Source organism: Oryx dammah, unplaced genomic scaffold (genome assembly GCF_014754425.2).
Source record: "Oryx dammah isolate SB20612 unplaced genomic scaffold, SCBI_Odam_1.1 HiC_scaffold_26, whole genome shotgun sequence".
NCBI lineage: Eukaryota > Metazoa > Chordata > Mammalia > Artiodactyla > Bovidae > Oryx > Oryx dammah.
The window spans coordinates 93,246,106-93,270,440 of NW_024070210.1; the positions used below are offsets into that span (position 1 = coordinate 93,246,106).

At 44.3% G+C, this 24,335-nt stretch overlaps 1 protein-coding gene across 1 annotated transcript in view; it reads right to left on the bottom strand.

The window, feature by feature from the left end:
* LOC120852605 (synaptic vesicle glycoprotein 2C) overlaps positions 1–24,335 on the bottom strand; it is a 169,441-nt gene that overhangs the window by 90,260 nt on the left and 54,846 nt on the right. The window contains exons 2-3 of the mRNA XM_040225936.1: positions 21,561–21,741; positions 7,769–7,920 (exon numbers count right to left, since the gene is read on the bottom strand). Coding sequence (XP_040081870.1) covers positions 7,769–7,920; positions 21,561–21,741 — 333 coding nt within the window. The remainder of the gene's footprint in view (positions 1–7,768; positions 7,921–21,560; positions 21,742–24,335) is intronic.

The window sequence follows — 24,335 nt, forward strand, 5'->3', positions numbered from 1 at the left end:
TGAATTAGAATCACAGAAAGTTGCATGGGTAGTCCAGAGAGATCCCAGGTACCCTTCTTCACTCAGTCTCTCTCGGTGCTCAGAAATGAAGATCTTAAACCGCTGTTGTACAACACCAAAAGCAGGAAACTCACAGTGGAATATGTGTATAGGTCTTTGTCATTTTATCACATGTGTGGACTTACACACCCACTTGCATTCAAGACATTAATCCATCAACACAAAGATCTCTGGAGGCTACTCCATTAACAGTCTCTTCCCTTCTCCCTGTCACCCCTAGTCCCACCAACCAATCACTAAACTGTTCTCCATCTCTTTGTCATTTCTAGAATGTTATATAAGGATATCTTTTGAGATTGTTTTTTATTCTTACTCACAAAATGCCCTTGAGGTCTCTCCTAGCTGTTGTATTAACTGTTCATTTACTTTTATTGCTGAGGAGAAGTCTATGCTATTGCAGACATTTTGGTTGTTTCCAGTTTGGGGCTATTGCAAATAAAACTGTCCTAAATAAGTACACGCAAGTGTTTGCGAGGACATACATTTCCATTTCTCTGGGACAAATGCTCAGGAGGACAACTGTCAGTTGTATGTTAGGTGTGTCTTTTTTTTTTTTTTTTTTTTTTAAGAAAACTCCAAATTACTTTATAGCATGGGGCACTACTTTGTGCTCCCACAGGCAACAGATGAGACATGCAATTTCTCTGCATATTCACTAGCATTTGGTATTGCCATTAATTTCTTAAACTAATTTTTATTCTATAAAAAGTACTTGTTATTCCATTTCAAGGCAAACCCTAATATCAAAAGCTCTTGCAGGATAAACCTCTATCTATAGTAAATATATCAACTTTTCTGTCTTTCTTTATTGTAGATATAGGTGCTATGATCCCTCCTGGAGACCAAGTTCTCCAGGATTTGTGGAAGACATTCTCTTAGTCAGGCTGGGGTTCACACCCCAGCTTTGGGGAAAAACCTAGAGGTCTAGTCAACTGTGATCTGAGGATGGAGGAAGTCTGGCTCACTGAAATGCTTCAGAGGGCTCACCTGTCTGAGGCTTACTACAGCCTTGCACCTACATTTTCTGAAACTGACATACGAGGGTCACACTAGCCCTAACTGTTGTTTGTTTAGTTGCTATGTTGTGTCCGACTCTGTGACTCCATGGACTATAGCCTGCCAGGTTCCTCTGTCCATGGGATTTTCCAAGCAAGAATACTGGAGTAGGTTGCCATTTCTTTCTCCAGGGTATCTTCCCTACCCAAGGATCGAACCCGAGTCTCCTGCATTGGCAGGCGGGTTCTTTACCACGGAGCCACCAGGGAAGCCCAGCCCTAACTGTACCCACCTTCATATGGGCTCGGATTCTACTTCTGACACACGTTAGTCTGTGCTAAGCACCTTATCTGAGTGAGGGCCTGGGACACCTTGACTATGACACTCTTTGGTAACTATGATTTTCTAACCACAGGTGGTACCCCTAAGGATTGCATCTTGCAAAGAAAACAACTCTTTTTAATATTCCAGTTCCTTCTTCCTCCCTTACCTCAACTTCAGCCCCGTTTATGGAAAGAAAGCTACACTTGATGAGCACTTGTGTCAGGCCCTGTGCTAAGTAACCACTTTTTGTATACAGTCCTTTAGTACAGCACCCTGTAAGGGTATTTTGCTCATTTTATAGATGAGGCCACTGAGAGTCAGAGAGCCTAAGTAAGTGTCCTAAAGGTGACAGCGCTGAAGAGCGGCAGAGATGGCTTGGAGCCAGGGCCTGTCTTAGGTCAGCCCATGCTGCCTGCCTGCGTCCAGAGCACAGGATACCTCGCTACTGAGACAGAGCTTGGCTCCGGGATGTCCACGTAATGCACAGGTCAGCTAGTGATGCATGCCAGCAGGTAAGGGCCATCGGCTCTTGTGCCACGTCCCTGGGCGGTGGCACCATGCCTTTAAAATGGATCTTTATATGGGATGTGCCCTTTGGTTATTAATTCATCCAACAAACATGTGGATGGAAGATTCTGATTCACTGGGCTGCGGGTTATCAAGATTCTATGGTATTGTTTATTCCTTGATTCTCTCTCATTCTCTTTACATTTTTTCTCCTCTCTGCTTCCCCTGATCGCACTCTCTAGGCAAGGTTTACACATTTTAGCTCATTTTCCCTCTTTCCTGTAACTCCGAGCTCACACTGGGCTGTGCTGACAAAGTCCAGGTTTCCCATATAGGATATGAACCTGATGGCAGTAACAGCTACCACTTTGGAACACTAGTTAAACTGGGTGTTCTGACATGATCATTTCACTGAATCCCCAAACGCTGACTTAGGAGATGGGACTGGGGGGACTGAAAAGCTTGACAAAGCTCACACACCTAGAAGCGGCGGGGCCAAGACTCAATAATCAGCTTTCACTGTTGTCTCTTGCTGTGCGCTGCAGTGCCTTCCTTCTTGCGCACAAAATGTACACAGCCTTCCCTGTTTCATTCATCAACCAGACAGCTATTAGACTATCCCCTCCTACCTTCGGCCCAGTTTCACTATTCGGGGGAAGAAATGCATTAGCTTCACGTTTCTTGTAACTACAGGAAGTAGAAGACATCTTGATAATTCAGACAACCTCAGGACTATGTGTGTTTAGCCCAGACACCACACTATAGCTGGAAGGGGAGGGCTGCGTGGGGTTTGGGCTTTGTGGGCATCCCCAGCTTGGTCCCTGAGGTCTGCAGGGAAGGGCTGGCACTGGGGGCGGTAGAGATGCTCCAGTGCTGAGCACAGCCTGGGTGCCGTACGCTTTGAGAGCTGAGGCGCTTCGTGCTGAACCGATAGCCTTCTCACTTAGCTAACTGAATCCCATGCTGTTCACTGTCAGGCATCTGGGCAGGGGACAGCACCTCATCTGACATGCACGCAAATATAAAAGAAAATGACGACAGAGAGTTTAATGGAGCAGAAAGCGCAGCAACCCTGCGATGACGCCAAAGCCTGGGACGCAATGAAAGCTCTCAGCCAAGGAGGGAAAGGACCCAGGATTCAGCTCCCTGTCCCATTTTCTCCTTAAGGCATCGGGGCTTCCATTCAATGCTGATGTGTCCTAATTCAGAGGGGGTGTGGGGGAGGGGAGAAAGGCTGCACGACAAGACAACCTTTGCATCTTTTCCATCTGCTCTCAAACACCGTGCTTGTTCTTTTGTGAATTGGAAGCCAGTATCCACTGTGGGTCAGAAGTCAGAGGTTTGGAAAGAGGTGTGGGTCAAGAGGAGCCATACTTTCTAACACCTGCTCTCAGCTGCTGTGGGCACCTGAGCTTTGAGGCCAGGGCATTTCCTTCTGGGCAGGGTCTTCTCCCCCGTCCCTAGCTTTATGGGGACTGCTCTTTGCCACAGGTTGAGAAAGTCCCAAAGCTCCTGGCTGGAAGGCGCTGGTCCCAGGGAGATGGTGGCAGGAAAGCTGCCTGGAGCGATGACATCCTGTACTCTGCCTCCTAATATCTCCTCAGAACCTTCAGGTGCTGGCGACCATCTGTCTCTGGGGAACACACAGTACATTGTCCTCTGATGCTGGTACGGAAACTCGGCCTCGGCTGCGGGCCAGGTGGATCCGAGGTCTGTGAGCAACGCCTGGCACAGCCTATATCTCAACTTGCCCACCCTGGTAGCCGTTCAAACATCCTTTCTGGAGGTTGTGTCTAACTTCCTAAGAGTCCCTCCAAGTTTCACCACCCTGAGTGACCAGCTCAAGGTCGACTTTGCTTCAGAAGCTTGTTGGGAGTCAGAATTCAGGTCTCACAGCATCGGGCTCAGGTCTTGTGCACAGACTGCTCTGCCACAAAAGCAGAAAGGTGATGTCCAGAAATACAAGCCTGACTGCGTTCCCCATTGACTATACGTATCCTTTATCCGTTGACAATCTTGCCATGTGATGCCAATTACTAATTTCTTTCCTTCAGAGCAAATCTTATTACCAGCATGGGAAGGGCCAGTACCTGGCTCTCGGTTGCTTTATTCTGCCCTGACTGCCTTCCCTGCCAGGGGAAAATTCAATCTACTGTACAGGTGTCAGTGGTCAGAGGTCCCCCAAATGAAAGAGGATACAGGGGCAAGGACCCCTATGCCCCTGTTATTTCTGTGGGCCATGGCACCATTTATACCCTGCAGAATTTCTGAGGGAAAACAGAAAGCTTCTTATTTTCTCAGAGGCTGCAGGGAAAGTGGATGGACTTTTAACCCTTAGTCATTTTTAAGTAAAGTAAAAAGATGTGTCATCGGAAAGACACATGTTAGTGTTAAAGTTTCCTTTAAAGTGTGATTCTGAACCGGATGTATGAAAAAGTCCTTTAGCCTGGATGAAACCAACAATATTAAAACTCCAACACAAACTGAGTAAGTCAAGCACACAGGTCAGGCTCACTCTTTGTTCCAATTCACACCTGCCCTGTACACACACGAGGCAGTCCCAGAGGCTCTAGCATCACCCACTGAGAGAGGTACAGGGCTGACAAATCTCAAACCTGACTGCATGCGAGAACCACCTGGGCTGGTTAAAAAGGAGATACGCTGAGTCCCCGTCCCAGAGAATCTGACTCAGTTGATTTGGGGTAGGATCCAAGCATGGGTATTTTCAGTGCGTGGGGGAAGTGGTAAACTTCCATTAAAAAGTGCTTATGAAGAAGTATAGCCACCATATAATGACATGCACAAATCTAGAGCACACAGCTTAATGGATTTTTATCAATAAATCCTGAAACCTGGGCTTCCTAGATGGTTCATATGGTAAAGAGTCCACGTGCCTGTGCGGGAGATGTGGGTTCGATCCCCGGGTCAGGAAGATCCCCTGGAGGAGGAAACAGCAACTCACTCCAGTATTGCTGCCTGGACAATCCCATGGACAGAGGAGCCTGCAGGGCTGTAGTCCTTGGGGGTTGCAAAGAGTAGGACATGACTAAGTGACTGAGCACACACGTCCCCATCAAGATACAGAACATCATCACCCCCAGAAGCTTCAGCACGGGACTTTCAAAACTTAACTCTTTTATTTTGAAAAAAAAATTAAAACTCTTCAAGCTGCAAGAGTATAAAATGAACTCAGCAAGGGTATTTTAAAAACTCTCCCCTGTTGATTCTAACACAGACCCAGGATTAACAACAGTAATTGGCTGGGTTTTTCTTTTCCTCTTTTTTGGACATACCTCTGGCCATGGAAAACTTCAGTAAAACATGGGCTGCTGCTGCTGCTGCTAAGTCGCTTCAGTTGTGTCCGACTCTGTGTGATCCCAAAGATGGCAGCCCACCAGGCTCCGCCGTCCCTGGGATTCTCCAGGCAAGAACACTGGAGTGGGTTGCCATTTTCTTCTCCAATGGATGAAAGTGAAAAGTGAAAGTGAAGTCGCTCAGTCGTGTCCAACTCTGTGCGACCCCATGGACTGCAGCCTACCAGCATGGGCATAAGGTTTTAATTTTCTGTTACTAATTTCTTAACCAGGTCATTACTGGTTCCTTCAATACAGAAAGTAATGTTGGCCTCAGATCCATTTGATTCTGCTGTATTGTGATTGTCTTTGTAACTTTTCAAGAATTGTTTATGGTTCACAACCTCCCTCTTTCTAGCTACATATGATCTCGGGGGACTTTTTTCCTCTAAATAAGAACATTTTATGTGTGCTTGTGGAAGGAAAAGGTGGGAATCATGCTCATTTTTCGTAGTTCAGCCACGGACAGTTGAGGCAAAACCTGGAGCCCTCCAAGGGCTATTCAAGGTCAAGGGCAGGAATGTGTGAAAGGCAGGAATCTGGAGTGAGTGAGGAAGTGAGGAAACAAAATCAAAACCAAAAGCAGTCATGTCCAGGCCCAGTAAATACGCACAGACGCCAGAGGCCAGCCTGAGCTATGAGCTGAGGGAGGCCAGCAGGAGGCGTTCTGAGGTTGAGGCCTGGTGGGAAGCGAGGACTGGAAGCAGGGGGCAGTGAAGCCGGCAGAAGGGGCTGTGCCACCACCAGAGGCTGAGACGCAGAGCACGCTGGCCTCAGAAGGGGCCCAGGTGCCAGGCTGCGCTCTGCACGAGTCCCTGGCAGACACTGCCAGTGAGGCTGCAGCTGGGGCCACCCAGACCCGCCAGCTTATTTCAATTTGCACAAAGGCTGAATATAATTTAACGGTGGTTCTGGGGGCATTGCTGGGTACAGCTGGACTCTGCCCAGGTCCTTCATCTCCTTTTTGTCTCCTGATACATATTTCCTAAGAAACAATCCCTTATGTGGTAGCTAAGTGACTTTTCCATTTGGAATAGCAAGCTGAGTGGGGTGGGTGTTGGATGCTGCCATACAGGGGAAGTTCTGAGCATGGCTGAGGTCCTTAGGACCCAGATGAAGGAGGAGAATCTTAATTCCTCAGATGGTGGCAGAAGGCAAGCCTCGTGATAGATATGAACAGACAAGCCTCATGGTGGATATGGGTAATGGCCTGAATGAGGGCATCACTGGCCCAAAAGTGACTGAAGAGTCTAAAAATGAGAAACCTATCACACTAAAATGTTTGACAAAGAAAAGTTCTCTTCGGCACCAGTAACTAATTTCCTAAGTCTTCTGGGTGTTCTTTTTTTTTTTTTTTTTTTTGGTACTTGTGTTGTTAAATAAAGTTTTGGTTTGCATGTAACTTTCCAGGTTTATTAAAAGGATGAGTGTGACAACATGAATTTTAAAGCTCAATATGGAAAACAAATCACAATGCATCTGAACCTTGAAGTCCATCTTGTCTTTGATTTTAGCAATGAGTTAAATTCACTTAAATTTGTTTCCTAACAGAACCACACTTTATAATGAAAAGTTGCTCTGTTCTTTTTTTTTTAAAGGCAGAAACATAGAAAATGAGCAAATAGTAAATTTTGAAATCTAATTTTTTGAGATTTCAGATAGAACAAAGAGTGAGGTTTTGAAGCCATGGTGGTTTAAATATATCCAGTATTCATGCTTTGTCAGCTTCATCCTGCTCTCTCACACACACAGGCACACACACACACATGCACACACACTCATACACACATAAATATAGCCGGAACAGGTACCTTTCCCTCTCCTTCTATATCGAATTCAATTCCTAGATTCTGTTAACCTCTCCCGGCATTTCGCGGTTTATGGGTGAAGCACCTAGGAGCTGTGGCTTCTGACGGCGTGAGCACTGCTCAGAAACACAAAACCTTCAGGTGTCCTGAGGTGGCAGAACAGTGAGTGCTCAGGGGAGGCTGAGGAGGGGAGCCGTGGAGGGCTGTAGAGTCACCTCTGAGGCTCTGCAAACTGATGGTCCTTAAGGAGACGGGGCTCTCCCTGCTCCCATCCCAGTTCTGAGCTTCTGGAAGAGGCGAGGCTGCTGTGGGCTGAGCCGTGGGCTAAGCCGAGAGGAGATGAGTCAAGGTACTCGTAGTGTCTCACACGAGTGAGGAGCCCAAGAACCACCGTAAGTCAAGTTGCCTTATAGGCTATGATCTGTGCATCCTTTCACTTCCACTTACACGGGACCCCATGTTGACAGCACAAAGGGAACAAAGGAAAGTGGAGACATTGAAAACAGCAAAATGAAAAGTCTTCCCAAAGGATCGCTGGCATAGTCCTACCTCATACAGATCTATAAGGGGTTGGGGATGCAGATCCTAGACATCACAAAAGGGAGAGGCATGATGATGGCACTGTTCTCAAAGCAGCACTGACTAGAGAGGGAACGGGTGGAAACAGAAGCTGAAACAAGACAAGGGGACCGCCTGGCTGGGGCAAGGCCAGCCTCTTACCGTAGTGCGGGATGATGGCCCAGGCCATGGCCGAGGCGTAGATGCCGCCGATCATCCAGAACATGCAGAGCCAGCTCAGATGCTCACCCCGCTTCTCTCGGGCCAGCACCTCCGCAAAGTAGGAGAACACAGTGGGGATGGCTCCTCCAATCCTGCCAAGAGGTAGGGACGGTATGTGATATCAGGGCTCGTACAGCCAGTGTGAAACACGAAGGGCAGAGCTAAAGCGAGCTCTATTAGCACACGCTCTCTTTTCCAGCATATCAAGGAAGGTACATTTTCTACAACTTAGTAACTTTAATAGTGGCTCAGATGGTAAAGAATCCACCTGCAATGCGGGAGACCAGGGTTCAATCCCTGCATTGGAAAGATCTCCTGGAGTGGGGCATGGCAACCCACTACAGTATTCTTGCCTAGAGAATCCCCGTGGACAGGGGAGCTTGGCGGCTACAGTCCATGAGGCCACAAAGAGTCAGACCGACTGAGCAAATAAGCACAGAGCATGTTCAAAATAGGTTTATTATCCTCCCCAAACTTGAACCTGCAATTAAACTATGTTACCAAAAGGTGGGAGTGGTGCCCTACTCACGTGATTTATATAGCGCGCTTAGCTTAAGATCTCCATGGACTTTCTATTTCTTGTTGATGTTCTACATCGTGTTTATCAAAAAGCACAATATTTGGTATGATCTAGGAAATACTTTAACACATTAAAAATATATATATATATTATGATTATGTCTTGTCCATGACATGGGGACTTTGGAAAGAGATTCAAACACCTCTAGAGGGCTGACTGCAACTGATCCCACTCCACAGCGTTGGTCCTACAGCCCTGTCTGAGGGATATGTTAACACCGGACCCACAGGGCTGCTGCCTAGACTGGCTCTGGTCCTGATCCAGCAGGTACTGCTGAATGAGTGCATGTGAAAGGGGCACTGGGACAACCACATAAAGAGCTGCTGGTTTAGATACCGACAGTGCAATGCTTCCTTCCAGTCAAGGTGATTTTAAGAGACACTGATCTCTGGATAGAGGGTAAGAACAGTGACCTCTTCTCAGGTTAAGGTACTCAAATGAGGCTCTATGGAATTAAAATTTTGTTCATTCTAGGGAGATGGGCCATAGATCTCATCAGAAGGTCAACTTGGCCTTGACCTCACAAATTTTAAGACGCTAAGAAAGTAAGGTAGTATGGGAAATAATTACTATCATTCTAAACAATATGTGAATTCTTAACATAATTATTTTTTTAAGTGTGCCACAATATAGTGAAAGTGAAAGTCGCTCAGTCATGTCTGACTCTTTGCAACCCCATCGACTATACAGTCCATGGAATGAATTCTCCAGGCCAGAACACTGGAGTGGGTAGCCTTTCCCTTCTCCAGGGGATCTTCCCAACACAGGGATCGAACCCAGGTCTCCCACATTGCAGGCAGATTCTTTACCAGCTGAGCGACAAGGGAAGCCCAAGAATACTGGAGTGGGTAGCCTATCCCTTCTCCAGGGATCTTCCTGGCCCAGGAATTGAACTGGGGTCTCCTGCATCGCAGGCGGATTCTTCACCAACTGAGTTATCAGGGAAGCCCTCAACATATAAGCAAGTTGTAAAGACAACATCTAGTGATATACAGTTCTTCAAATATGTACTGATTCCTTTATGTCCATATTTCTATAAGGAAAATTGCTATTGACATTTCAAGTAAATTTGATGTCAAGGAATGACACTTGTATTTATCCATTTAGCAATAACTGATTTTCTGAGTGCCTTTAATATGATAAAGAAATACTGACAGTGATCTTAGCAAATGCAATTAAGAGAAAGGCCACATCTGCAGCAGATGTACCTATGAACCACGGAGTTGATAATATCACTCTGCACCAACTGGTACGTATGGCACCATTTCATGAGTCTGCCCCTGTTTACAGCAATGTGGTAGTCATCTGTGGCTGGATATGTGCAGACCACCTAGAATAGTGTTTTTCAATCCACAGGCTACAAAATTAATTTAGCAAATGTCCACAGCATTTTAAAAATTGAAATAGACATGAAATATTTGAGTGGCATTCAAGTAATAAGTATCATTTCATGCATTTCATTCACAATAAACATTTATAGTAATATATATTCATACATGTATATGTGTGAGTATACATATATATTCAGTATATATCTATATATATGCATGTGTGCTAAGCTGCTTCAGTTGTGTCTGATTCTTTGCGACCTTAAGGACTACAGCCCACTAGGTTCCTAGAACCATGGGATTCTCCAGGCAAGAATAATGGAGCGGACTGCCTTGCCCTCTTTCAGGGGCTCTTCCCAAGCCAGGGACTGAACCTATATCTCCTGCAGCTCCTGCACTGCAGGCAGATTCTTTACTGCTGAGCCCCTGGGGAAACCCATAACTATATATATATATACTTATATATATGTGCTCTTAGTAAGACCCACTGTTCAAAGAGTTTAAAAATCACTGACTTAGAGCATCTGTATCTGTTTCTCTGGGCTGTGAATGTGACGGTTCTACCTAAAATCTCTGTGAGTGTGATTCCATGTGATTTCAGACATAGCACATGACAACTCAGAGCCATCACATCAAGGGTAGCCAGCCAGCACCAAGTCCATCAACCAGACCAAACAAGAAACAGATGTATATGATAAACCACACCACAGAAACTCACACCGTTTTCTGCCTGGCTTCCTGAGGACCTCACACCATGCGTGGACAGCTAGCTGAAGTTAAAAATTCAACAATGTTTCAAACAGATTGGAAATGGTTCCATTCCAACACACAATTTTAATGGGAAATAAAACATCTATGTCATAGATCATTTAACGCTGTTCCTTTCGTCATTTGACGTGAGGAATCTGTTTCTCTGTAGCATAAAGTCCCAGGTCCTTAATCTGTGTCTTCACTTTTCAATGCAAAGGAAGAGCCTCAGTTTTTACTGATTTGCAACTTCCTAATTTACGTCTCATCGGGATTCTGGACACTCTGTATGTATGAGTGGTAACTCACACGTCAGGAAGGCACAGTTGTGTGTCAGGAGATGTCAGGTTGCTCTGAACCAAGATGAATGTACTCCAGGTGGCTACCAACGCAAGTGGGAGACTTGCCTGTTAGTTTTATCACTGTTGCATAAAAGAACGCCAACTTTAGGGGCTTTTAAACAATCCTTCTGGTTTTAATTCAATGCCTCTTTTTCAAGTTTTTTTTTTTAATTTTTGCTTTTTGAATTTTTTTTGCATGGATGTCTATCAATGTTTGTAAAGCAGACCACAAGGAATTCTAAAATCAAGGGCTAAGTGAGTCTGAAGGAGGACGGAGGGAATCTATTTAAATCCCTTGCAAAGTCCTTCAGACTCAGAGACCTAAAAAACAATCCAAGCATTCACATTTCTTATTGTGAGCTGATCACCTATTTTGGGAAAAACATTAACTCCTCATCATATGGTGATATCCTTCAAGCAGAGGAAACACATTGCAGGACATTGCAGTGTGCCGTAATATTAACTGTTCCTGGTGTTTCAGCTGATCAGAGTGCTTACATGTTGTTTACACTAGACCAAAGGCTCTTGGAAGGTGAAGACTATAACATATTCATCTTTGAATCCCCCTTACTTGGCCTACTGGGCATGCACTAAGTGTTTACTTGGAAGAAACGAATTGCCCCAAGACTCTCTGATGATGGAGGGGAGGAGTAAGCTGCTGTGACGGCCTCACATCTCCAGTGAGTGGAAACATACACCTTAGGCCCTGGGCCAACATGACCGGAAGCCGGGGGTGCTGGCATGGCAGTTCTGACAGCAGCAGAGCCCCAAAAGAGTTCGTGAATTACTCTATGTCTTAGTTGTCACCCTCCACCACCAAACCTTGTTTTAAAAGCTCCCTATTACTATTCTGCACTATTTTGTATGAGAGGCTAATAAATCTCCTTATTTGTTTTATTGTACTAAGATAAAATTTCTGAGAACACTTGAAGGGAGAAACATATCTGAATGGAGTTTCTCAAATTCTCTATGGTTATTAAATAGGGTTGATTTTGTGCCCCTCTCCCAGCAGACATTTGACAACGTCTGGAGATATTTTTAGTTATCACAGCTCAGGGGCTGCCCCTGGCACATTGTGGGCAGAGTCTAGGCACGCTGCTAAAAACCCTATCATATTCACAGCAGCCCCTCACAACAAAGACTTATCCAGCTGCCAATATCAATAGTGCTGAGGTTGAGAAACTCTTGCCATGGGGATGTAATAGAGGAAATATGATACTTTAAACAGTCAGGATATAAGGCATACCATGGTTATCTTTTACACAGCAGATAGGCAGTAAATGTCTAAATACAGTTAACAGGGAGACCTCTTTATTGTTCATTATCTACTGATCAACTAGCTACTGTTGAAATGTGCTCACGATTTCATTTTTGACAGAATATTTACACAAATGAAACAATGAGATCAGGGTGGTTTATAAAGAATTTTTCTCACCATAGGATATTGAGTCTATTTTATTAGCTCCCATCAAGGACCGTATCTTCATTGTCCATGGTAGTGGGAGGCACAAAGGGAATAATAATTGAAATGCACACTCTATTATGGGTGGAAGATTAGCCAGATTCAAAATAATTGAATTGACACTGATGAAACAGAATGTTGGCATGTGGAATTTCAGAGTTGGAGCTATTTTCCCTAAGTACTATTAATGTTAGGTGTTTGCAACTTTAATTACCGAAATATAAAGAAAGTAAAAAAAAATCTGTATTAAAACACATCACTAGAATAAGTTGGGACCCCTCCAGTACCTCATTGCATGTGTGTGTGCACTCAAGTGTGGGAACACACTCAACATGCCCCTCAAAAGTTCTGCAATACTTTTCGCAATACTCAACATTAGGTATCAAGTAAATGTCATAAAACATATTTTCCTCAGTAAACTGAGACAAATTCACAAATGAGATACGGTATAAGGCAAAGACTTGTGTCAGCTTTACAGAAAAAAACTTCTGTGCTGGAAACACGAGACATGTAAACTGAATGAGTTTAGCAAAGTGGGAAGAAGGAGAAGGCCAAACATTCCTGTCTCCACAAACCTCCCTGAGAAACTGGGAAGCCTGACTGATTTAAGTCTGCACATTTCACAGCCACACCTCACGTCACTCCAGCCTCGATGACACCTTCGTGGTGGATTACGTCTGTCTCTGTACCTTGTCACTCGGATGGATGCTGGCTATAGAGAAGATGAGGAGGGCGTTTCTATGGTAAAAGAAGGAGGTTGTACACAAAAGGGCCAGTTATACTTAAAACGGCTTGAAGTATGATGCTCAGGGGAGAAATTATAGAATGATGACTTCCTGTCCTGAAAGGAATTGAATAATTCTGTTTTGCTTTAATGCTTCAGTGAGCACGTATTGATGACAATGAGTAATTTTATTCTTTCTTTCTTCACCATGTGATTGCCAGCCAGTGCCGTTCCTCAAACTCCCCTTTCCATTGGGAAATGAGGTATTACATGAGAATGTAATTAAGCAGGAAGTTGAATAAGCATTGTAAAGTCATGTGTTCCATACAGATAGTAAGCAGGTGCCAAAATCCACCAAGAGCTGACTCTGGTGGCTTTATTACAACAAGTATTATGGGTTTATAAAAATGACTAATGAATGCTGTAGTCTATGCCAGGAATCACAATCACAAATAATTTGCATGAAAAATATCCTTTTAATCTTTGCTCAGAATCAGCAACCAAAAAAAGAAAGAAGACACGGAACTGCCAGGCAAGTCGGACAGCAATTCAGAACCAATTCATTGTGTTTTCAACTGGACCCAGAAGTAAACAACTAAAGCAGCAACTCCAAAGATGGACTTCCTTTTCATGAAAGTAACAGTATCACAGGGGAGGCTGCTCAGAGGCTTAAATGAAAGAACACAGATCGAACATCTATGGACAGGCTAGGCTGGCACAGAAAATGAGATTGCTGTATTGATTAGAAGGCATGTGTCTACTGTGAGTAATCAAGATAGAGACAGGAAAAGAATGTTTCCTGGTAACAAAACCAATCATCAAATTAGGAATAAGGATCCCTCATGCCCAGCTTTGGTGCCAAAGCGTGGGGGGTTAGGGTAGCTTTAGTCTTCCCATCTGCAAAGCTGCAGCTTAAACCTGACTATTTTGAGAACATGGAGATGCAAACATATAATCTGAATAAACATTGTGTTTCTAAGAAAACATAATTTCAACTCCCTTAGCCCTTGTTTGCAATCATATTGGTGCCCTAAGCCTGTCAAACCTAAACAGAACTGCAGGCAGCAGCTAGTGGTAAAGAATCTGCCTGCCAGTTCAGGAGATGCTGGTTCAATGCCTAGGTCAGGAAAATCCCCTGGAGAAGAGCATGGCAACCCACTCCAGTATTCTCGCCTGGAGAATCCCATGGACAGAGGAGCCTGGCAGGCTACAGAGTTGGACATGACTGAAGCAACCCCCCTCAAACCTAAACAGATTTGCATATCCACAGCAGCAGACCTGCTGCCATGGAGGGAGAAGGTGTATTCAGAGATCAGAATCCTCATGCTGTCTTGGAAAAAAAAATCATCTCACTATTGAAACAGCTGGAAGCATGCCATCATGGCACCTAAATGATGTCATGAACAAAGATGGTGATGACCGTTAGGATGATCTGTAAGAAGTGATGAAAAAAGACACGCAGACTTTTCCGGTCACTTGCCGTATATATCTAATCACCCATCTCTCCTCGGTCTCCCACTCACCTGCCATTTACCAATCCATCCATCATCCCCCCCACCATGCAGCCCCTCACCCAGCCAAGATCTGGGCCAAGTTGCTGGAGGGACAGGCACGAAGAATACATATCCCATCCCTACCCTCAAGGAGCTCACAGAGTCAGTTCTTAAAAGTGCATGTGGCTAATTTTTCATAATTACATGTCATGACTTTGGGAGAACTTTTCCTGTTACTTCTTTCTCCTTTGGAATCTATAGTTCTTTCGCCAAAAGGTATACAGGGAAATAAGTGTGTCTGAATGGTCCACTGTTGTTGGAAATTCTCATAAAAGGCATTAAGATAGTGCTTCCCAATGGAAATACCATGTGAAGTATGTATAAAATTTTGAATTTTCTAGAAAAGATATTAAAACAAGGCTGCAGTTACTTTTAATAAATATTCATTTACCCCAATGTATCCAAATACTATCATTTTAACATGTACTCAATATAAAAATTATTAATGAGATATTTTATACTCTTTTGCATGTACTAAGGCTTTGGAATCCAGTACTATGTATTTTATACCTTACAGCACATCTAAATTTGCCACATTTCATATGCTTGGTGACTACATATGACCTGCTGGACTACACAGGCCTAGGAAAACACTGACTCACTGTTTATAACTTGGGTTTGCAATTATTTTTCAATTAAAGATAATTTAGTCTGTTGCCTCATCTTCCATATTGGAAACAGTCTTTCCATTCCAATTCTTTGGGTCAGAAGTCTTGAACTGATCTGTTCAAAATGTTTATTTGGTGTCTGTCACATATCAGACATTGTATGGTATGAAATCACAGACATTTCTCAATGAATCTGAGACAACACAGGCCTGGTGGTTATAAGCATGGAGCCAGACTGCCTGAGTATGATTTTACCATTAGCCTCTCTGGGCTTCATCTTTCTCATCTATAAAATGGGTAGCACAAATATTATCTTCCTCATAGGGTTACCATGAGGCTTTAATGAATCAATATTATAAAGTACTTAACACGGTGTCTCTCAATAGGGGAACTATTATATAGGTGTTTGATAAAACATGTTTAAAAGTTGAAAATTTTTAAACAGTTCTGCATTTTTCCACTGCAGGAGGTATAATCTTACAGTTTGGAATTAGACTAAAACTCAGAAGACCTGGGAGTCTACTGAACACATGGAAGTCAATCTATCCGTGCCTCAACATTCTAATTTCAAAAAGGCAGGATATTTTTGCATACTCAGTTATTTTAGAAATGTTCTGAACATAAATGAGGTTCTACATAGTTTGAAGAATTTCAGTTAGTGGTGATCATTTCTATCAAGTCAAGGTATTCTGGTTATTGTACCTTTACAGCAATAGATTGATATCAGTGAATGGATGGATACTGTTTAGCTATGAAGGATGCATTTATGAGGCTCCATTTGCAGAGGGAGAAATGGCCAGTCATTCTCCTACCATACACAGACACTGAAATTTCATTTTAATTTCTGTTGCTGGTATAGTTTTCTCCTGACCTTTACGCTTAGCAGTGCCAGGCCTTCAGCGAGACGCTCCCAACTCTGACATTGCCCGGCATCTGAAGCATTCCCTTTCTCATAATTAACAGTGACTGGAAACAAATAATTTAATTCTGGGCAAATGAAAATGAATCAATGGTGTCAACTCCATTTCCCATCTTTCTAATTTTCTGTAACAAAAGAGGAGAGGGAAATGTCTGTTCCCTGATGTGAGACTCACTTAGGAAGCTGAGAGACAGATGAATAATTGCTGATGCCCTACTCCTCCTTCCCATAAAACACTGCTGTCCCGGGCAGCAAGAGTGTGCCTTGTGCTGAATAAACATGTAAAGTCATGCAGAATTTGGCACCTGGCCACATTTATGTTTCTAAGAAAATACACTCATGACTTAGTGTGGTGAACAGAGGAAAGCACATCTATCACAAACCCAGCCATCAGGCTCCTTTATATGCAGAACAGGAATATAACACAGTCCTGCTAATGATGCCTCAGAAACAAAATAAGACAGGGCAAGAGGAAGTCTGTGGCACTTGCAATAAAATCAACACAAAGGCATCTTAACCTTGGATTCAGAATGCACAGTTTGCCTGTTAACAGAGTGGCTAGTTCAAAAGGACTTCACTGCAACTTAAGTCCTGGCTATGGCACTCCTGGTTCCATCACTGAACCTTAACCTATGAAATGAGGGGTTTGGACTGTAACCCAGAAATTCACTTCCTCCTCTGAAAGGCCCAGTGTGAGGAACTGGTGGACAGGCACCATACCAATGTGGAGATCCTATCAGTTGCTCTGTCCATTCCAATCACATATTCTGGAACTGGGAAGTGACCACAGGACGGATTCAGGGACCTCCTGGACTCACTGTGAGATGGATCTGAGATCAAACTCCGTTGAACACCTGACCTTTGTAAGTCCTAACTCTGAGTGGTGAACCACAGGGACATTTTGGGTCTCCTGGAATTAATGTCAGTTCACAGCCAGTGCCTAGTAAGCTCTGAAAAGTCGAATATTTCCTTTTCTCTCATGCAGTTACCCTGGGGAAAGGCACAGGTCCTTTGGGGGAAGGCTGGGGGAAAGATGAACAGCATAAACTTCCAGCAATGTACTAGGGTCTCCCCTTCATTCAAGGGATTCTGGGTCTGTAAGCTGGCTCAAGTCTGGAAATTGACTGAGGGCCATGCCTTTTTGTTTTTATGATGCAAGTTAAACTTTTGGTCATTTAATTGAGAACTCTTCCCCTAACATAGACCAAGTAAGACTTTATTAAACTTCCTGTGATTAAGCAATAAAGAGTAGACAGACCTATCCTGTCGATCTCTGCCCTCTTGGAATTTACATGCTGGTGGAGGAAAGACATAAACGCCTAAGAAGCAAATATTTTGGTGCATTGATCAGTGCAACCACAAAGACCAACCAGGGGTCTGTGGTGAGAGTCACTGGGAGGGGTGGTATGAGGTTTGGAATGCTGAGGGCCTAGGAAGAAGACCCTGTGAAGCTGAAAGGATGGTAAGACTGATGCTCCTGGGAAATGCGTGGAGCGTTGCAGGGTCTGAGCACCCGAGTTCCACAATGGAAAAAAAAGTGCCAACATTCTGAAATTTTCCTTCCTTGTTCACCGAGTTCTCTTCAATTGAAAACCAGATTAGATGTGGATAAGGGAGCTGCCTAGTGCATAGAAATAACAAGATCTCCTATTTAAGGTCTCTAGGATCAAAGTCTTAATTCTTTGACTCAAGTTTTAACTAACAATGTTTAAATCAAAGGACTATGTCAAAATTTCAGCTGCTTATGTTTTCAGTGCGTAAGTGATGGACATGGAAAGGGTTTGAACATTACACACCTTTAAAACAGGAAGAGCCTTCACGTGGAAACTGGTTTTTCATTCACAGTTTTGTCGCCATTTTCTCCTCATCTATGAGTCTCCCACACCCCTTGCTGTTGCCCCACAAAGGACACTGACTAGTTCTTAGCAGATGGAGAATGGGAGTGCTTTTGAACTGGGGTGCTGAAGAAGACTCTGGAGAGCCCCTTGGACAGCAAGGAGATCAAACCAGTCAATCCTAAAGGAAATCAACCCTGAACATTCATTGGAAGGACTAATGCTGAGGCTGAAGCTCCAATACTTTGGCCACCTGATGCGAAGAACCGACTCATTGGAAAAGACCTGATGTCAGGAAAGATTGAAGGCAGGAGGAGAAGGGGACAACAGAGGACGAAATGGTTAGGTGGCATCACTGACTTGATGGACATGAGTTTGAGCAAGCTCTGGGAGATGGTGAAGGACAGGGAAGCCTGGTGTGCTGCAGTCCATGGGGTCGCAAAGAGTCAGACGTGACTGAACAACAATGGGAGGGCTGTCTGTGTACCTTCCCTCTCCAACCAGACAGGAAGCATCTAGGGGCCAGGTCTCATCTATAACTGTGAAAGGTCCTCCATGGTTTCAGGAGTAGAGCAGGGGTGAAAGGGTTTTGTTTTTGAGTTGGAATGGAATTGGAGAACACAGAGACTCAGCTGAGAGTGTCCAGATGAACCCTCTCTGCTGAGACAACCCCTCTGTCATCAGGGCAGCTCTCCACATGTTAGGAGAAAGCAACAAGGCCCCAAACTCAGCCAAGGAAGACAGACCGATTTCTTCACTTCCCTTAACAGCTGCATTTCTCAGGTCGCCTCAGCTGCTGGATCCTACACGGTCCTGAGTGTTTTGCTGCCTGGGCCCAGGTGAGGAAGCTCACATGGCTTCCCTGCAAGCCCCACTCCCAGCTGAGGGACTTTCCACCTGTTCTGGAGAGCAGGGACGCTCCATTTTACTTGTCTGTTTTCTTCCAAGTCTTTGCCCATGATTCGTCTCTTCTGTTTCCCTCTTGGAATCAAAGTCAGAAAGAAGACTTTTCCCCTCTCCATCTGCTGTCACTCTGAGGCAAGATTCAACATGCAATCTCACTTGATCCTCATACTCAAAGGTAGGATGTAAAGCTCTATTATCTCCCTTTCACAAAAGCAGCAGCAGGCTGGAGGGCCCAAGGGACTTTCCCAAGGGCTCACAGTAAGGCCAGGGGTAGGGTGGACTTTAATTTCTGACTCCCCATTCTGTGCCCACTTTACAAAGGCATACAGTGCATTAGTCTCTAGGAGCACAGTTGATAGAGTGTAGCTGAATTAGCAATGCACGGTCTGTGCTTTGCCAGGTAAATTATCTTATTTAGAGGTCTGCAGCCCTGAGCTGCTGGTTGAAAAATGATGTGTCGGCAACAAAGAAGCAAATGATGTCATGAATATACCCAAGCCGTCTCTGTCTCTGTGCTACCCTTGAATTAGCTTCTGGATAGTCGCTTAGTCTGGAGTATGCTACAGCCACCAGAATCGCCCTTTTCTCTGTAGTCAATGGAGTTGCCCATGTCTTCATCTAGACTGGCAATGAAATTGCCATAATCATCCAAACCTGGTCAGGTACTTTTGAGTCTATGGATATTGTTGATATTTTCTGGATAAGGTTGTGAATGGAAAGGACTGGAAAGTTCAGAACTTGGGTTGTTAGGCTTCTCCTGACAGGCTAATGGTATTATGTACGTAAAAGAAAAAGCAGGAGGAAGTTCTCCTGCAGCAAGAATGTCTTATCCCATGGACCCTGAGAAGGTCCTTTAACAAGTAGCTTTAATCGCACCTGCTCTTCCTCAGGTATCTCAATTCACTCAGCATTGGGTTGGCTGCAGCCCCCTGAATTCATGACCCAGAAATCCTCCCCACAGATGACATGCGCAGCCAGTCTCACACAAGAGCTTTGAGCACCAAGCGTCCCCTCTGCTAAGGAAAAGCCCTCCTTCCCCATCAATACAAAGCAAATGATTGATTCTGATCATTTTTCTCCAAGAAAAAAATATTTTCACACTTTCCCAAACTTTCCAACCCTCCTGTGTTACTGCAGTGTCTTCACTCTAAGGAAAACTCCTGGGAGTCCTGCCACTTAGTCACACATTTGCCAAGTGCCCCCATGTGAAGAATATGTCAAAGCAGGAGATGCAAGCGACATGGGTTTGATCTCTGGGTCGGGACGATCCCCTGCAGTAGGAAATGGCAACCCACTCCAGTCTCCTTGCCTGGAAAATCCAGGACAGAGGAGCCTGGCTGGCTACAGTCCATGTGTAGAATGTAGCACCAAAGAGGTTCCAGAAGATAAAAAGAACATCGGAAAAATCTGTGGATCCACCAACCTCAATATGTGAACAAATCTTGTGGCAGAAAACAATATAAAAAAGTGTTTTGAATGAATTATGAAAGTGAACCATTAGTATTCACGGGGAAACCTTTGTACTCTTAAAATAACCCACTTACATAGTATTTCTCTTTGATGCCTTATATTCCTGCTAATCTTAGCTCTGATTTTAAAGTACTACTATATGTAATTAAGAGAGATGGGCTGCAGCTTTTTGACCTTCTCTTTGGGCAAAACTGGGCTTTGCTGTGTGGTGACCAACATCATCAACCACAACTGATCGGCTTCTCACATTCATAACCCAGCACAGATTCCTGCCCTTTCTTCATTCATTTTTCTTTTCTTTTATATTATTCCTATAGGTTCATCTTATGCTAGACTCCCTCAGAAACAATATCTCTAATGAAAACAGAGTTCTTAAGCATGAATTAGAAAATTTATATTTGCAGTATTTTTTTTTCCCTATTCAAGCAGAGTTTCTTGGACTCTCCTAATTGAGGTATTGGGTTTTCCTAAGCTGTGGATTTGCTTAATCTAGTAATGAATGCTTCAAGTTCTTTAACAAGAATGACTAACCGTTGGCTATACTGTGCCACTGGACTTGTCAAGAGCACAACTTCTGTTGATTCAACAGAAGTCAGGAACTTATAAAAAGAATCTATTGCATCTCACGAAGCAGGCTTCCTACTTAGTTAAATATGCTATTGGTGGTTTAGTTGCTAAGTCATGTTGCAACTCGTTGTGACCCCACGGACTGTAGCCTGCCGGGCTCCTCTGTGGAGGGGGTGGTCACTTCCTTCTCCAGGGGATCTTCCTGACCCAGGGATCAAACCCAGATCTCCTGCATTGGAGGCGGTCTCCTGCAGTTACCAAAGATCAATTAAACAATATTTACTTGAGACCCTCTCATCTTGGATTTAAGAGCATAGTTGAACGGTTCAAACCTTTAGTTCATAATAGGTAGGACTAGAGCTATTTCTGGCTTAAATTTTTAGAAGGAAAAAAGCATCCACTCATAAATGTGCATTGCCACAGATATAGCACTCCTTTGAAAACAACACCCATTTCCTAGACATAAAACACTAAAAGAATCAGCCACGGGAACACAGATGCGTATTCCCCTCTCTTCTGGATTTAAAGGTTGATAATTATATTTCTAAGAACCAGCATTATGGCTCCTAAGGCTGAAAGATGGGAAAGGTAATGCATTTGGTAATGAGAGCCTCTAGAGTGGAAAACATGTACATTATGTCTTTATGTAGAATAAACACATTACTATAAAATCCGAAAGAGAAAAACCTTACCCGAATCCAGAAAGTAAGCGACAGAAGAGAAAGAAGCCATAACCTTGGACAAATGAAGACAGGAAGGCAAAGAATCCGTTGATAGACATGCAAATCAGAAGGGACTGCTTCCGTCCCACTTTGTCTGCCAGGCCTCCCCAGAAGAATGCCCCCACCATCATGCCGAGGTACACTATGCTGCCTGCAACACACAGAAAACAAGGAAACACGTCAGTGGGCAGGAACGACCCTCGGAGCAGCAAGTGAACAAGCGACAGGAGATGTTCCAGAATTCTGCATGGGAGAGAAGGTTCTTTACAAACAGATTCTGCAGGATCCATGAGTCCACTTTCAAGCTGGAAAACAAGCTCTGGGGGTTTCCTCACGCTGCCATGGGTGATGGCAAGGGCAGAAGTTGAGACGGTCACGTTCTCCCCAGCCTTGTGGGGAGGGGTACCCTCAGTGGGCAGGCACAAGGAGTCCCCATAGAGAACAGTCCCGCAGTTTGATTCATGGCTGTGTCACCGTTGGTCCAAATGCCCAGCTTAGCACCACAGCAAGGCCAAGATGGGAGACTGAGTCACGGGCTCCCAGGTCAAAATGGATCCTCCAGCCTGCTTCAAGCCTGCACTGCAGCAGATGACCTGGGCCACAGCCAGACTCCTAGGAAACTTCTAGAAGATTTCATGGGTTCTTTCTCTCTGGTTCTCCTGAAAACCCTGGCCCTTCCTTGAAAGGAAGGGATGTTAGGGAAGGTAAGTTTACAAGAGTTAATCTCAAAATGGTCTCTCCCAAATCCTGCTCAGAAAAGAAAAACTTTTTCTTGGCATCAGGAGCTTAAGCAGAAGGAAAATCACTGCTTGCGGTTTGGGGTTGTTCAACTCACCATGGTTGGCTTTGCTTTCATAAAGGAAAAATCAAGAGTTAAATAGATGCCCCTCTTGGTATCAGTGACTAAACAGCTGAGTTTTCCAATTCACTTGCTTCTTCTAAAAAACCAAGCCCTCATAAACTCTGTCCAGAGTCTTTCACAGGATGATATAATATTAGGTATGGCAAATGTTATTTTTTGGAAGGTTTCCAAAAGGGTATGCAAGGTCTAGGGGAAATGGCATAATTAATAAATGAGAGTTTTGGCTTTAAAAAAGCTGCCCACTACATCTTTTACTCAATTCTTGCTTTTTCCCTTTGCTTCACCAAAGCACCATTTGACTAGTCCCTTCTCAAACAAGTGTTTAAGCTGCCCAGCAGTATCTAGGTTACAAGCTGAGAAAACACTACCTTATTTATTGCTTTACATTAGTTAGGGAAATATCCTCCTTAAACATTCACAGGAATTCATTTGCTAACATTTAATAAATTAATATGAGACCCAGAAGGAGAGCACTTGGCAAAGTCTGGTGAGCCCACATCAATGACATGCAGTCGCTGCTCTGCAGATAGACGAGTCTAGACAGCTACAGGGAATGGCGAATGTTGAAGCAATTGTACAATAAGACACTGGGGCGCTGAAAGGAGATGGGCGGTTATCCTTTGCCTGGGTAGGGATGGCCTACTTTTCTCTGTACTATGTGGCTGACCATAAAAAGACCATCCTCCTCAATAAAGAGATTACTCATATCATGAGGCCCAATGCATGTCAAGAAGGCAATTTAAAGAATGTATCAGCACAAGGCACAGGGATCCCCAGAGCAGATTCACCCAGGAAAATGAATATGGGGCATATCTCTTACTTATAGCCTAAGAGGCTTGAATTTGCCACTCGGGCCTCTCAGAAGACTAATCAGTAAGCTAAGCTGCTTGATGGACTTCGCAGGTGGTACTAGAATGAAAGAACCTGCTTGCCAATGGAGGAGACATAAGAGATGTGGGTTCGATCCCGGGGTTGGGAAGATCCCCTGGAGGAGGTCATGGCAACCCATTCCAGTGTTCTTGCCTGGAGAATCCCATGGACAGAGGAGCCTGGAGGGCTGCAGTCCAGGACTCTGGCGGGTCGCAAAGAGTTGGATGTGACTAAAGTGACTTAGCACGCATGCACGCAAGCTGCTTGATAATAATGTCTGTCTTTAGAAATGCCTACAGGTCAGAAAGTGAGCTGCATCAACCAGGAGCAGCCCGTGGCTGTTGCCATCTAAAGACTTGGGACTCTTTCTTGTAGCTCTGGCCCCAGGAACAAAAAATAGTCACTGGCACTTGTGGAACCCTTACCAGTTCTAAACTTTTTCGTGAATTAACTTACATAATCCTCTCTACCACCCTTCGAGGTGAGTACTACGGGAACACCATTCATTGGTGGGAAGCTGACATACAGGGACATTAATGATCTAACTACAGAGAAGTGAGCGCTGCCTACATCCCAGTCCATCTCTTTGTACAACGTGGTGATGATTCCTTTAACCCTCCTGGCTGCCCTCCTGGGAAAACATCCCAGTTTGTCCAGGCTCTTGTGTGGAGGTAACATCTAAAATTGAATGTGGTACCTCAAAAGTCTCAGAGGTGCCTTTTCCCTGGATGCCACCCTCATAGAATTAGAGTTAAGTCTTGGGTAGTGGAAAATGACAGATGGGAGTTTGGAGGACATGCTGCTTCGTCCCACCCGAGTATGTGACCTGTTATGCACTGCTTACTCTCAGGTACTCCAGATGGGTACATCCCCGCCCCTTGGTGGGGGAGGTAAGGGACTTGATGCTGCCAATAGCTGGGTGATGCTAGAGCAAAAAGGAAAATCCAAGTTCTTGCTACGAAGAGCAGCGCAGGCATGCTAAGTCACTTCAGTCGTATTCAACTCTTTGCAAC